At 39.2% G+C, this 14182-nt stretch overlaps 1 protein-coding gene and 1 long non-coding RNA gene across 2 annotated transcripts in view; one reads left to right on the top strand and one right to left on the bottom strand.

Annotated features, from left to right (window-relative positions):
• The window catches only part of chd1 (chromodomain helicase DNA binding protein 1), a 44213-nt gene extending 31136 nt beyond the window's left edge, over positions 1-13077 (bottom strand). Inside the window, exons 1-7 of the mRNA XM_051938364.1 lie at positions 12709-13077; positions 10722-10837; positions 10288-10495; positions 9270-9386; positions 8357-8553; positions 6544-6818; positions 812-1037 (exon numbers count right to left, since the gene is read on the bottom strand). Coding sequence (XP_051794324.1) covers positions 812-1037; positions 6544-6818; positions 8357-8553; positions 9270-9386; positions 10288-10495; positions 10722-10774 — 1076 coding nt within the window. The 5' untranslated portion in view covers positions 10775-10837; positions 12709-13077. The remainder of the gene's footprint in view (positions 1-811; positions 1038-6543; positions 6819-8356; positions 8554-9269; positions 9387-10287; positions 10496-10721; positions 10838-12708) is intronic.
• Positions 2110-10680, top strand: LOC127530818 (uncharacterized). The gene is made up of 2 exons (XR_007937488.1): positions 2110-2422; positions 10353-10680. It is a non-coding gene; the product is annotated as an uncharacterized LOC127530818 (long non-coding RNA).
• Positions 13078-14182: the final 1105 nt, after the last annotated feature.

The raw sequence follows: 14182 nt of genomic DNA, 5'->3' as shown, positions 1-14182 counted from the left end.
CAGTGCTCCTTCAGATATTTAAAGCTTGGGAAATCTTTTTGTATCCAAATCAGGCTTTAAACTTCTCCACAACAGTATCTCGGACCTGCCTGGTGTGTTCCTTGGTCTTCATGATGCTCTCTGCACTTTAAACAGAACCCTGAGACTATCACAGAGCAGGTGCATTTATACGGAGACTTGATTACACATAGGTGGATTCTATTTGTCATCATCAGTCATTTAGGACAACATTGGATCATTCAGAGATCCTCACTGAACTTCTGGAGTGAGTTTGCTGCACTGAAATTGGGGCCGAATAATATTGCACACCCCACTTTTCAGTTTTTTATTTGTTAAAAAAGTATAAAATATCCAATAAATTTCGTTCCACTTCACGATTGTGTCCCAATTATTGTTGATTCTTGACAAAAAATTAAAATTTCATATCTTTATGTTTGAAGCCTGAAATGTGGCGAAAGGTTGAAAAGTTCAAGGGGGCCGAATACTTTCACAAGGCACTGTATGTATATATATATATATATATATATATATATATATACCAGAAGTTCTGTAATTTTAATGTTTTTTTATGTGTGTGCATGAGTACAGAAATGGTTAATAGTAGGTATGTGTGTGGCATGACTTGGTTACTGAATTGATCGGTAACGATCCCTGAAATTTTTGTGTATTATGTGGATATCATTCCTTTTGTGCCGGTATTTTTTCCTGGTATGCTGTGGTCAGAAGACTGTAATGGGCAATGTGTAAAACTGTGATAAAGTTTAATATTGCAAGAAGTTCTCAGTTTGTTCAAAGAACAAAAAACACTCACCATTTCTTTTTCTCCTGTTCCTTCTTCTTGAAATTGTCCAATTTCTTCATGCCCTTGACATTCTGTAACTTGAGTGTCTCCTCAGTCTCCCAAGTGTTATGGATGTGGGCCCAGTTCTTCCACTTGATCAAATATTGGACCTCACCAGTCTCTTTGTTGTGACTGAAGTTGGCGTTGGGATCCCCATCTGCCTCTATAGCATATACAGTGGTTGCACTTCCTGTTGCTGTTAAAATAAAATGAAAGATTACAGTCCAACATATTTTGTGTTACATCTCTAGAAGTGAGCTATAACATCTGCTTGGTTTTGAAAGTAAATAGTGTAGAGTCACAGGATGTTCATGTTGTGTGCAACTCAACTAGTGTCACTTCAGACAACGGTGTTACTCTATTGTCGCAGATTTTGTCTCAGTTTACTTATTTGTTGATTCAGACCCAAAACTAAGTTCTGAAAAATATACTGACAGTCAATAGAAACTTTGAGGTAGAAATGTACACAGAATTCTACTTGTAGAGGGGTTGTAATTATTCATTGTGGATTTACTGATGATCTAGTGCCCTGGTAGTTGAGATAATGATGAGTTGTCATTTTGTCATGATTCACTGCACATGGGTTGGTCACTTTGCAAAAGTGAACCAAATATACACCAAGCAATACTCAGTGAGTATCTGCACAATTTGACAATGGGTTTTGAAGGCCTATATAAAGGCCCAAAAAAGGCCACCATTGTTAGTCCAGTGAACAGCATCATGCCGCGTCTATCACATGAACGTCTCCAGGCACTGGGTATGGTGGAGGCCGGTTTGAGCTACAGTGATGTAGCCAGGCGTATGGGCTGTTCCCAACCCACAATCAGAAGCCTGGTCCAAAGCATGCGCCGACGGATTGCTGCCTGCATCGAAGCAAATGGAGGCCATACTCGGTATTGACTGTTGTGACTTTGTGTTTGGCAGGTGCCTTTTTCTTTTGTGAAATTCTTTATTTTGAAATCATTCTTGAAACTTTAGATTTTTGTTTCTGTATGCCAATATGCTAAACAAATGATTCATATGAAGAAAATCCAGTTTCGGGCTTCAAAATAAAAATTATGTTGAAAAATATGGTCTCAAAGTTTTTAATGACTGACAGTGTATTTTGGCATCATTTTGAGAATTTCAGCTGTTTTCAGACCTGGGAATTTTTGGCAATTTTGAATGGTAAATATGGTAAAAATAAATTTAAAAAAAAAAAAAAAAAAAAAAATATATATATATATATATATATATATATATATATATATATCAGGGTTTCCTCTACATGTAATTGATTGTGGCGCACCGCCACGGCAAAATAAAAGCCGCCACACCTTCAGAATAATGTTTTTTTTAACCTTGTTTTTATGTTGTTTTATGTTTATATTAACGACGATTATTGTATTAAATGTGATTTCGGCACAAAACGTGGTGTTTTTCGTGAAATGTGAGGCTACGCTGCAAATACCCTACCCTTATTTTGAAAAACTAACACCGGAGTCACTGCCTGGCACCTGCCTGTCTAACTGCTGCGCGTGATATGCGAAGAGAGTAGAGACAACAGTCCGACGTGGAGGGAGAGAAAAGGGTGAAAGAAAGGTACCTAAACTAAGTTGTATTTGATAGTTATTTTCAAACCAGTGAAAACGAAATATAGATGGATTAGGCTACAGAAACAATCCTGAGTTGTGATAAATGTGTTATTCATTGTTTAATACAGGATACGCATTATCATTATTTCAGAGAGATTCTTATTTTTATTTTATTTTTGTACCATTGACACTTGTTAAAGAGAGATTAATCTAGGCCTAATAAAGCACGTCGAGTCTTTGCTTATACAGTAGAGAGATAATATTTTGTTGTAGATTATTTTTTAACTGTAAAATTAAATTTTCTGTTGATAGAGGAAACCCGTTACGTTTCAGATAGACGTTTTGAACAGCACGACATAACGTTAGCTTAGGTCATGCGGCATGACTGCATTTGCGGCATGACTGCATCAGTTTCAAATGTTAAAGTCTCACAGGAGACAGAAGGGCACAGTTGTATATAGTTTTGCTACAGCCTTTTACTTTTTGCCTCTGTTTACTGTTGTTGCCACAGCACTAGGATAAAGCAAAGGCACAAGCTCTGTGGCACTGGCAGATTGACGCCTCTTCTAGATGCTGCTTTAATTTGTCGTTGTGTTTGTTGTTACTGCAAGATAGTCTTTTCAGTTATTTTCAATTAATGTACTGGAAACCTGATAAATAATGTATTTAGAAAAACATTCAGTTTGAAATAGTCATAATTTCACATTTCAAAATTTGTCGTCTATATATATATATATATATATATATATATATATATATAAATAAAAATATAAAAACACACACACACACACTATATTGCCAGAAGTATTTGCTCACCTGCCTTGACTCACATATGAACATAAGTGACATCCCATTCCTAATCCATAGGGTTCAATATGACATCGGTCCACCCTTTGCAGCTGTAACAGCTTCAACTCTTCCGGGAAGGGTGTCCACAAAGTTTAGGAGTGTATTTATGGGAATTTTTGACAATTCTTCCACAAGCGCATTTGTGCGGTCACACACTGATGTTGGACGAGAAGGCCTGGCTCTCAGTCTCCGCTCTAATTCATCCTAAAGGTGTTCTATTGGGTTGAGGTCAGGACTCTGTGCAGGCCAGTCAAGTTCATCCACACCACACTCTGTCATCCATGTCTTTATGGACCTTGCTTTGTGCACTAGTGCACAGTCATGTTGGAAGAGGAAGGGGCCAGCTCCAAACTGTTCCCACAAAGTTGGGAGCATGGAATTGTTCAAAATGTCTTGGTATGCTGAAGCATTCAGAGTTACTTTCACTGGAACTAAGGGGCCAAGCCCAGCTCCTGAAAAAAACAAGCCCACACCATAATGCCCCCTCCACCAAACTTTACACTTGGCACAATGCAGTCTGACAAGTATGGTTCTCCTGGCAACCACCAAACCCAGACTCATCCATCAGATTGCCAGATGGAGAAGCATGATTCGTCACTCCAGAGAAGGCGGGTGATTCTCATTAAGTCAACCTAAGCTACACACGTGGACAAAATTGTTGGTACCCCTCAGTTAAAGAAGGAAAAACCCACAATTCTCACTGAAATCACTTGAAACTCACAAAAGTAACAATAAATAAAAATTTATTGAAAATTAAATAATCAAAAACAGCCATTACTTTTGAATTGTTGATTAACATAATTATTTAAAAAAACAAACTAATGAAACAGGCCTGGACAAAAATGATGGTACCTCTATAAAAGATTGAAAACTATTTGACCAGAGTGACATGATTAACTCAGGTGTGTCATTTAATTGACATCACAGGTGTTTCCAAACTCATAATCAGTCAGTCTGCCTATTTAAAGGGAGACAAGTAGTCACCCTGCTGTTTGGTGAAAAGGTGTGTACCACACTGAACATGGACAACAGAAAGCGAAGGAGAGAATTGTCCCAGGACATCCGAAAAAAAATTATAGACAAACATCTTAAAGGTAAAGGCTATAAGACCATCTCTAAACAGCTTGAAGTTCCTGTGACAACAGTGGCTCATATTATTCAGAAGTTCAAGACCTACGGGACAGTAGCCAACCTCCCTGGACGTGGCCGCAAGAGGAAAATTGATGACAAATTGAAGAGACGGATCGTTGGAATTGTATCCAAAGAGCCCAGAGCAACCTCCAAAGAAATTAAAGGTGAACTCCAAGGCCAAGGTACATCAGTGTCAGATCGCACCATTCGTCGTTGTTTGAGCCAAAGTGGACTTCATGGGAGACGACCAAGGAGGACACCACTGCTGAAAAAAACTCATAAAAAAGCCAGACTGGAATTTGCAAAAATGCATATTGACAAGCCACAAAGCTTCTGGGAGAATGTCCTTTGGACAGATGAGACCAAACTGGAGCTTTTTGGTAAGGCACATCAACTCTATGTTCATAGACTCAAAAACCAAGCATACGAAGAAAAGAACACTGTCCCTACGGTGAAACATGGAGGAGGCTCAGTAATGTTTTGGGGCTGCTTTGCTGCATCTGGCACAGGGTGTCTTGAAAGTGTGCAAGGTACGATGAAATCTGAAGACTATCAAGGCATTCTGGAGAGAAATGTGCTGCCTAGTGTCAGAAAGCTTGGTCTCAGTCGCAGGTCATGGGTCTTCCAACAGGACAACCATCCAAAACACACAGCCAAAAACACCCAAGAATGGCTGAGAGAAAAGCGTTGGACTATTCTAAAGTGGCCTTCTATGAGCCCAGATCTGAATCCCATTGAACATATGTGGAAGGAGCTGAAACATGCCATTTGGAGAAGACACCCATCAAACCTGAGACAACTGGAGCTGTTTGCTCATGAGGAGTGGGCCAAAATACCTGTTGACAGCTGCAGAACACTCATTGACAAATACAGAAATCGTTTAATTGCAGTGATTGCCTCAAAAGGTTGTGCAACAAAATATTAAGTTATGGGTACCATCATTTTTGTCCAGCCCTATTTCATTAGTTAGTTTTTTTTAAATAATTATGTTAATGAACAATTCAAAAGTGATGGCTGATTTTGATTATTTAATTTTCAATAAATTTTTATTTATTGTTACTTTTGTGAGTTTCAAGTGATTTCAGTGAGAATTGTGGGTTTTTCCTTCTTTAACTGAGGGGTACCAACAATTTTGTCACACAATTAAGTTCAGAGTCCAGTGGCGGCGTGCTTTACGCCACTGCATCCGATGCTTTGCATTGCACTTGGTGATGTATGGCTTGGATGCAGTTGCTCGTCCATGGAAAATAATTCCATGAAGCTCTCTGCACACTGTTCTTGAGCTTATCTGAAGGCCACATGAAGTTTGAAGGTCTGTAGCGATTGATTCTGCAGAAGGTTGCCGACCTCTTGGCACTGTACGCCTCAGCATCCGCTGACCCCGCTCCATCAGTTTACATAGCCTACCACTTGGTGGCTGAGTTGCTGTCATTCCCACACGCTTCCACTTTCTTATAATACAGCTGACAGCTGAGTGTGGAATATTTTGGTGCGAACAAATGTCATTTACACAGGTGGCATCCTATCACAGTTCCACGCTGGAATTCACTGAGCTCCTGAGAGCGACCTATTCTTTCACAAATGTTTGTAAAAGCAGTCGGCATGCCTAGGTGCTTGATTTTATACACCTGATTCTGATTATTTGGATGGGTGAGCAAATACTTTTGGCAATATAGTGTATATACATATCAACACTGTGTGTACATATCTCTCTCTCTCTTTATACATATATATATATATATATATGAGTAGGCATAACATTATGGCCAGCTGCCTAATATTGTGTTGGTCTCCTTAATGGTGCTAAAACTCCTCTGACCAAGTGGGGCGTGTGTGTAAATAACCATTTATAAATGGCCTCTATGATAAAATGTTTCATATAATTTAGTTATGATTAAGAACAATGAAATTTCTAAAAAATTTTAATAATCTGACAGTGCAATTAAATCTTTCCTGAATTCTGTCTGAATTTACGCTTTATGCTATGTCATGACCTCCTCTAAATAACTTTTCAAGTCGCTCACTGTACTGCCACCTCTCAAAATTTGAGGATAATCTTGAAATATATGAAACTGGCTTAATGTATTGTAACAGCATCAATTTAATCACAGCGGATAACAATATCAATCATGATACGGTTTTCCTTACCTCTTTTTCTTCCTATCCTGCAGTCCATCACTCTCTCTAGTGTTTCAAACTCATCTTCCTCGGGTTGTGGCACATCTTCCCCCAGAACCTCTACCAGATCATCTGAGTCTGTTTTCAGCTCTTCATCCTCCTTATAGCTAATGTTGACTGTGGCCTGCCGCCGTGGCCCTGCAGATGCCACCTTCTTGTAATTTTCATCTTCCTCATCAGAAGAAGAACATTTCTGGGCTTTCTTCCTCTGGGTGCTGCTTTTCTTTCCATTTCGAAAACTCATACTGTGATATGACAACATGTGAGAGTTAATACATGAACCAAGTTAAAGTAAAGCCACTGTGTGTATTTCTTCCCAAGTCTGGTTGAGCATTATAAATAATGAAAAAAGTTGAATTTCTGTAAGTGTACTGCAAACACCCACTATAAATGGTAATCTTTGGGTTGTCTTTTCATTCTGAGTGATTGACTATCATCTCTAGGTTACATGAGATTGTAACTCCTGAGTATTAATATCATGTTGCTGGTGTTTCTATGATCGTAATGGTTATTGCAGGGTATTTATACGAGTCCTTTTTTTTCTTTTTGTAATCTTTTTATATTCCCATAGCTAAGTCGCATCCTTAGCTATGGGAGTTAAACGCATGCATGTCTCTTGATACATTTGTCTTAATAAACCGTGAGTGTAGCATTAGTCCGAGTATTTCTCAATTACTCTGCCAAGTTGTTTGATTAGCAGGGAAAGAGCATAAATTGTACCGTACATTCACCTTAATTTAGCAAATGCTGCAAAACACTTTACAAGGATGGAATAGAAATCTGCTATCGTTACAGTAACGTAGCTAAACTATACGCAAAAATATAAAGCACAAACGATAACAGTCATAAAATGGCATATCTGTCTAACTTGAATTTGTGGTATGCGACATTCTGCATGGAGGCGAATGCTGTCATAACATTACATGAACTCTATATTTCTATTTTCTGACGGTATACACGACACATGAACATTCAATAATAATTGTGCTTATTGATGCACAGTAAAGCTGACTAAAGTAGTGGAAATAGCTGTACTAGCCCTTATAGCAACACTTTTCTGAATGCAGCAGTGTCCTGCAATTTCTTTCACACACCAGGAGAAACTAGTGCTAGTTTTGTACTAACACAAAACAGCAACGGTCCTGCACTGAAAATGTTACTTATTTAAACATATAAAATATGATTGTGAAAATGCTCTATAGGATTAAAAGTAAAAGTACTCAATGTAGAAAAATGTCTCCCGTGACTATTGTAAATATTCAGTATCATCAGATTAAAATTACTCATGAAATAATATAAAATCAGAATTTCAGTTTTGTAGTAATTTAAACCACCTGCCCCTAATACAATCACAATCAAGAATAGCTAAGAACTGGACAATAGGCAGAAATTGAATCAGAATCACTGAAATATAAATAATACCCGACCTTATAAACAAAATCTTAGATCGTATGATCGATACCTGACAGTTGAGTGAGCAACCACCACAAAACAGTAAAGACAATAATATGACCCTGCGTATCCAGGGCTAAGTTGTGCAGAAGTAATTTTATCAGATTTTGGTTATCAGATTGGAAAAAATCTTGAAAACTTTGTATCTGAATTAATTCTTGGAAAAAAGTGGTAAATCTTTTTGAAAAACATGAATAACAAAGGCGCAAAAGCAAGATGGATTGCCTAATCCTGGATAGCAAAACATGGCACATCAGAATTACTCAGATCTGGATTTAACTTTTAGAACAACCGGTTCCTGGCAACCACTTAAGGGTATCTGCTCACGTACTTGGTTGGAAGCTTCCTGGTTTTGCTTTTGTGACTGGGCTCATAGTCTGATGCAGTTTCATCACTGTTGTCCTCTGCTGATGAGTCAGATCCAGAACCACTTCCAGATCCAGATCCAGATCCAGTGTCAGAGGAGCCAGAATTTCTTCTCCTTTTAGAGCCACTTGATGAGTCAGATTCATCACTACTTGAAGAGTCCTAGAAAATATCACCAAAGGCACAATGTGCATGAATAATCAGGTAGTGACCATTTAGGCCATTTTATGCATTCCACATGTAATGTAAATTTCGTCATCTACCCAAGTCCCCAAAGGTGTGTGTGGAATGTTGGTCTGCAGTCAAAAATTTGTGACCACGCAGTCTGTCTACATTACAAACACACTGACTGTGCATGTGTCAGAAAAACATGTGGTGCTTAAAACAAATGTCTAGTATGAGGAGAGACTGTAAAAAGAGAATCAGCAGCCATCAACACCTTGATTAAGCATCGTTAACAGATACTGAATTTAAGTACCGTAGTAGTGATTTGCACATGTTTTCTGTTAACAGAGGCCAAACAAAGTACAAATTTCTTATTGCTCAAGAAATCCTGTGCAGTGTTCACAAACTGTGCCCAGTACATCTCATGAACATTCACTGACATGGTGCTGCAGTGTTAAATGAAAGTAACTGCTGCTTCCTCATGAGTTTCTGTGTGTGCAATATGAGGAGAAATATATAAATGACCATGGAGCAGATCAGCATGGCACTGTTGCAGTACGGACAGAGCCGCATCTGCAGTCTGCAAACACATATGTGGAAAGCATGAACTGGCTATTACATTTAAGTACAATACTGACATCTCTAATTAGTGTTGATTAACTGCTAGTCAGTTACCAGCAAAATAGTGTATTGGGGACCAGTTTGACACATACCTCATTAGACCCACTATTCGAGGAGCTTTGTCTCTGTTGCTGCTGCTGTTGAAGCTGCTGTTTCCTGAGCATAGCAGATCTTTGCACTGCTAGGATACTTGGGTTTGACTTCCAGAACTGCAAGTAATTAATGTACTCAAAGTTTAGCCAAAAATACGTGAAAATGTCAGTAAGCTTTTAAGACACAAGAGTCAACCACTATGTTAAACTTGCCTGGGGACCAGACAGCCTTTATATTGTGTATTACAAATACACATAAAGTCAGTCTGGAACTGCTCCATTGAACCAAATCTAGCCCAGAGGCGGGACTACTGATCACAGCTTGAATTGGAGAGAGCCAATCAGCGTAACATATGTGTGACGCAATCACTAAGCGACTTAACAATTGCCTTTCCGCCATGATGTTTTGTAGTTTTAACAGCTTCCTTCGCCGTACAGGGGTCCTGAGGAAAATCTAAGCTCTCCCTTTCAACAGCGGAGGGCAGCATTACGCATTCTATCGTACAGCCTGCCGGAATTAAAAATACATCCTTTTTAAAAAGAAAAGCTTTAAGAGCTGCTTCTTGTTGAGGTTTTAAGGACAAATTCAGCCCGTGCAAAACAGAGGAAAGCGCACGAGAGAAACCTCGCTCTGTTGCAGTCGCATCGTTAACTCCCGCCTCTGGTGCTCTGATTGGTTCGGTCTGATCTGCTCGGAGCTTGAAAACCTGTCAAAATGTGTCAATGGAGGAGGGCTAGACCGTATTCCCGTATATCCCTTATAACGGGAATACAGTCTAGCTAAGCTAGGCTAACGTTAAACACCATTAATGGCATGTGCCTGTGGCATAGATGCAAAGACGTAGTAAAATGCTGAGTTTCATGCACAATTCAGTAGTTTGACACCGATTATATGAAATCAGCTTACACATAATGTTTAAACACTTTAATGTCAAGATAATTCCATATCATTTCCTCCACACATCTAATTGAGGTAGAAATACCATCCCATACGTTCTTTTAAATTATATTTCTTTACCTCAGCTCCATCAATGTGTGACTTATTTGGTGGTTCAATCTTATCCTTGGATTTCTCTGTTTCAGAATCTGACTGGCTGCCAGAGTCTGAGCCACTGCCTGAGTCACTGCTCCCTGATTGGCTACTGCTGCTGGAGGAGCTGGAACTGGAGTCTGAACCGGACCCTGATGCTGAACCCGATCCAGAACCGGATTCATCATCAGAATTACTGTCACATGTAAAGACAAAAATCAGAGAATGGACATTGTTGCATTATTAATTAATACGTGAATAATTCTCAAATCATAAAGTTTTACCAAGTCTAAAGGTTTAGATAAGTTGAATATGCTGTTACTAATATCAATATACTGTCAGCTGTATCATTCAAGATGTTATAAACGATTATCAACAAAACCATTCTCATGTACTTTGTAAAATAGAGAAGCTGATTTTACCTTGATTCTCCACTGCTGTTGCTTACACTTTCATCCTCACTGCGTCCAGCCATGTTGAAGTCCAAAATATAGACTTCCCCCAATCAACCTGTAGTATAATGTTCCACGTGATTCACCTGTAAGACAAGATGCACATTAATAACATTAGAAATACTGTCAGAGAAATGCAAAGACTGTACTTCAATTGAAGCAGACCAATTTTATTCATATTTGCAAATTTCCCCCCTGCGGGATCAACAAAATTTTTATCTATCTATCTATCCATCTATCATGCCTTCCCCAGGGCTGCACAGTGGGTCGGTGGTTATGTCGCCTTACAGCTACAAGATCCCCTTTGTGTTCCAGCCTGGACCTGGGATCTTTCTGCATGGAGATGCATGTTCTCCCTGTGCATGCGTGGGTTTTCTCCAGGTATTCTGGCTTCCTCCCACAGTCCAAAAAATATGCAGAGATTAATTAGTAATTCTAAATTCTATGGGAATGTGAGTGTACTTGTTTGTCTCAATGTGCAGGCCTGCGATATACTGGCAACCTGTCCCGGGTGTCTTCGCTTTAAGTCTAGCCCTCCGTGACCCTTATGAGGATTAAGCAGTGTATATATAATAGATAGAGGGATGGGTGCTTTCCCAACAGTATACATCAGGAGGGCCTGATGAAGTGCTTGTTAAAATTCAGTTCGACATGTCAAAATAACACAATACAGGTACTCGTGATTGTAAAATAAAATGCGCTTGCAGGTCGGTACACTATCCCTGCCCAACTAAAATACCGGCATCAAAGTTAAATTAATGGAATGTGAACACACGTTAAAAAAATAAGCCCTTAGCTCTGAAAAAGTTAATCTCTCTGTACCACTTCAACACTTGGATGAACCCATGAAGTTAAAACCAGAACAAACAGACCTGTGTGGAAAACTGTAACTACATGCAACTTGGCTGAACGATATCTGTGCCCTCACCGCAGAGGCCTATCAGGCCTTTAAAGCACCAGCTTGTTTCCACTCTCACAAAAGCTCCGTGGGCTTTCGAAATAAATACAAAACAACAACAAAAACGTCTAAAAATCCATTGTCTTATGTCACCTGTGTGTCATCAATTTAGAGTATCATTTTGTCATTTAATCTTAGTCTGGCTACAGTTTAGCTTCTTGGAGTTCGCTAACTAGCGAATACCGGCTAATGACGCCAATATTTGCTATTGGCGGGGTACGTTAGCAGAATTGTCTTCAGACACTACTAACGCGCCAGACAGCATTTTATCTCCCAAATTAAACTTACAGCTATATCATGTAGCACTCTGTGTTCCTATTGTACCACTACCAGCTTGATTAAATCTATCCACCTGAAAGCGACAAGTATGTATGAGCAATTACGGGTTGCTAGCTCTTGTGCGTTATGCTCGTATTATGGTTTGTGAGTTACAAGACCATGATACTTGTTTAACAATTAAAGCAGAAGTTGGAGTTGTAAGTCCACAATCTGTGCTGCAACCAAGTGGGATCGATGTCAAATGCAGTGCGATTATTTTCGATTTTATCTTAACGTGGGTGCAGTAAACATGAAGAGAGGTATCGCAGCCCTACGTTTACTGGGGTTGTCAAGGAAAGTAGCGTTAGCTAGCGTTGTAAAGCACGAGGCTAGCACGGAAGCTAACAAAATGATAAAACTTTGCGCCAATATGCAACCACTGGAATGTTCAATTTCCGGTTACAAACGATACTCTGTATTCAACCGTCAATTAAATTCAACTATGCAAGTGTCTGCAGAAGCAGCAGAGCAAGAAAGGGGGTTTAACTTATTTAGTATTCCTTTTTAAACCCACAAACCCAAATTGGCTAACCTAACTTCACCCTCTTCCATCTTGTTTTCATTCGTCGCTCACTTCTCGCGGCTTTTACCACATCAACATGCAATGTTAGCTAACTTTCTTGCTGAACTGAGGAATAAGTAACTCTACGCTGTGGCTTACTTGGTGTTATTTTGTCTTACCTGGGAAACACAAACAAAACAGTCGTCAAAATCTGCGTTTCCACTTCAGAGGTCCTTTCTTCTTTTATTTAGCTGGCGAGCAAGCAGCTGCGGATAGCTTAAGCTATCGTCCGCTTGCTAGCTAGCTATCTCCCGGTTAGGGAGAGCAGCCGAGAACGACTCCGTTCGATAGAACTGGCGGAATGTTGGTTTTTCCTCTCCGTCCAAAAACAAGTATGTCCCCTCAGTTGTTTTAGATGAATGCAAAGTCTAGTGCCCTTCGGTCAGCAGGGATTGTAGAAAGCTGGCATCTCAAACCAGAGTCTTGCGACAACCGGCCTCCGCCATGACGCCGTAGGGTTCATTTCACTAGGAAACCCCGGACAGTGACGTAACGACTGTTCTCCTTACTACACTGCAACATCAATAAACATCTGGCACCAGTTTTCGTATGTTTGAAATAATCATACGTCCTTTTAAAATACATTGCTAATTTCACCCTCAACAACATGGCTATAAAGGGTCTTATAAGGACGGAGATATTCAAAAACCCACTATCATAGTATTTCTAGAATCCTTCCTATAGCTATCCAGCCGTACACCTGCCCTGTGTGATCTGCACTAACTTACAGTCTAATCTTTGTAGTATGTATTGGTGCACCGCTGTAGGTCTCTTAGGGTTACATCCTGCGACGGTTCCTATGTGGTACAGCCTATAGGAATGTTTCCTACATAGAGAAAATGCCTCACAGATAATCTTACTTTCCAAAAACCAAACACAAATAGTATACATGAGACGTTATTGAACTCTTTACTCAGCACCGGGCGAATTGTCACTGAATTCAATCTCAAAATTCGTATTTCTTTCGGTATTCTTATTCACCGATGCACTCGAAACTTTGCATAGGCTACATCTTTATAATCTCAAAGTAATATTTTTTTCTGCCGTGTTTCCGAAAACAAAACGGTGCTCAGCTTCGACTGCCAGTCTTTATGGCAGTTAAACTTGAGAAGGGAAAATATTTTTTTTAATCACATGTATGTGGGTGTGTTATGGTGCGCTACCAGTGTGATGTAGTATAGACTGCTATCTGAAATGTAGTGAACTGAACTGAACTGATAGCTATAGCAGTTAACTTTGTTTGCAAGTCAAATAAATGTAATAATTTCTAAAACCCATTATATGACTAGGTAAAACCAATGAGTTTTATTATAAAACACATAAAAAACATTGCAGTTAAATGACTACAACTGATACTACTCCTAATAATAATAATATTTAAGAAATCTTTTGAAGCAGCAGCACCACCTGCTGGTATAACTGTTTTATGCATGCTGTGTAATCTCAATATTCTCAAATAAATGTCATACGTAACATATCTGAGTACCGTGAAGTTTTAATAGTGAAAAATATTTTTAATACCATGTACAATAAAACAAATTTATATCCGACAGGACAAATCTAATTGCCCACACGATGATTTGTTTCAGCCGG

This window comes from Acanthochromis polyacanthus, chromosome 18 (genome assembly GCF_021347895.1).
Source record: "Acanthochromis polyacanthus isolate Apoly-LR-REF ecotype Palm Island chromosome 18, KAUST_Apoly_ChrSc, whole genome shotgun sequence".
Taxonomy (NCBI): domain Eukaryota; kingdom Metazoa; phylum Chordata; class Actinopteri; family Pomacentridae; genus Acanthochromis; species Acanthochromis polyacanthus.
Note: the sequence above shows the minus strand (reverse complement) of the source record. Positions and strands in the feature narration are given on the sequence as shown.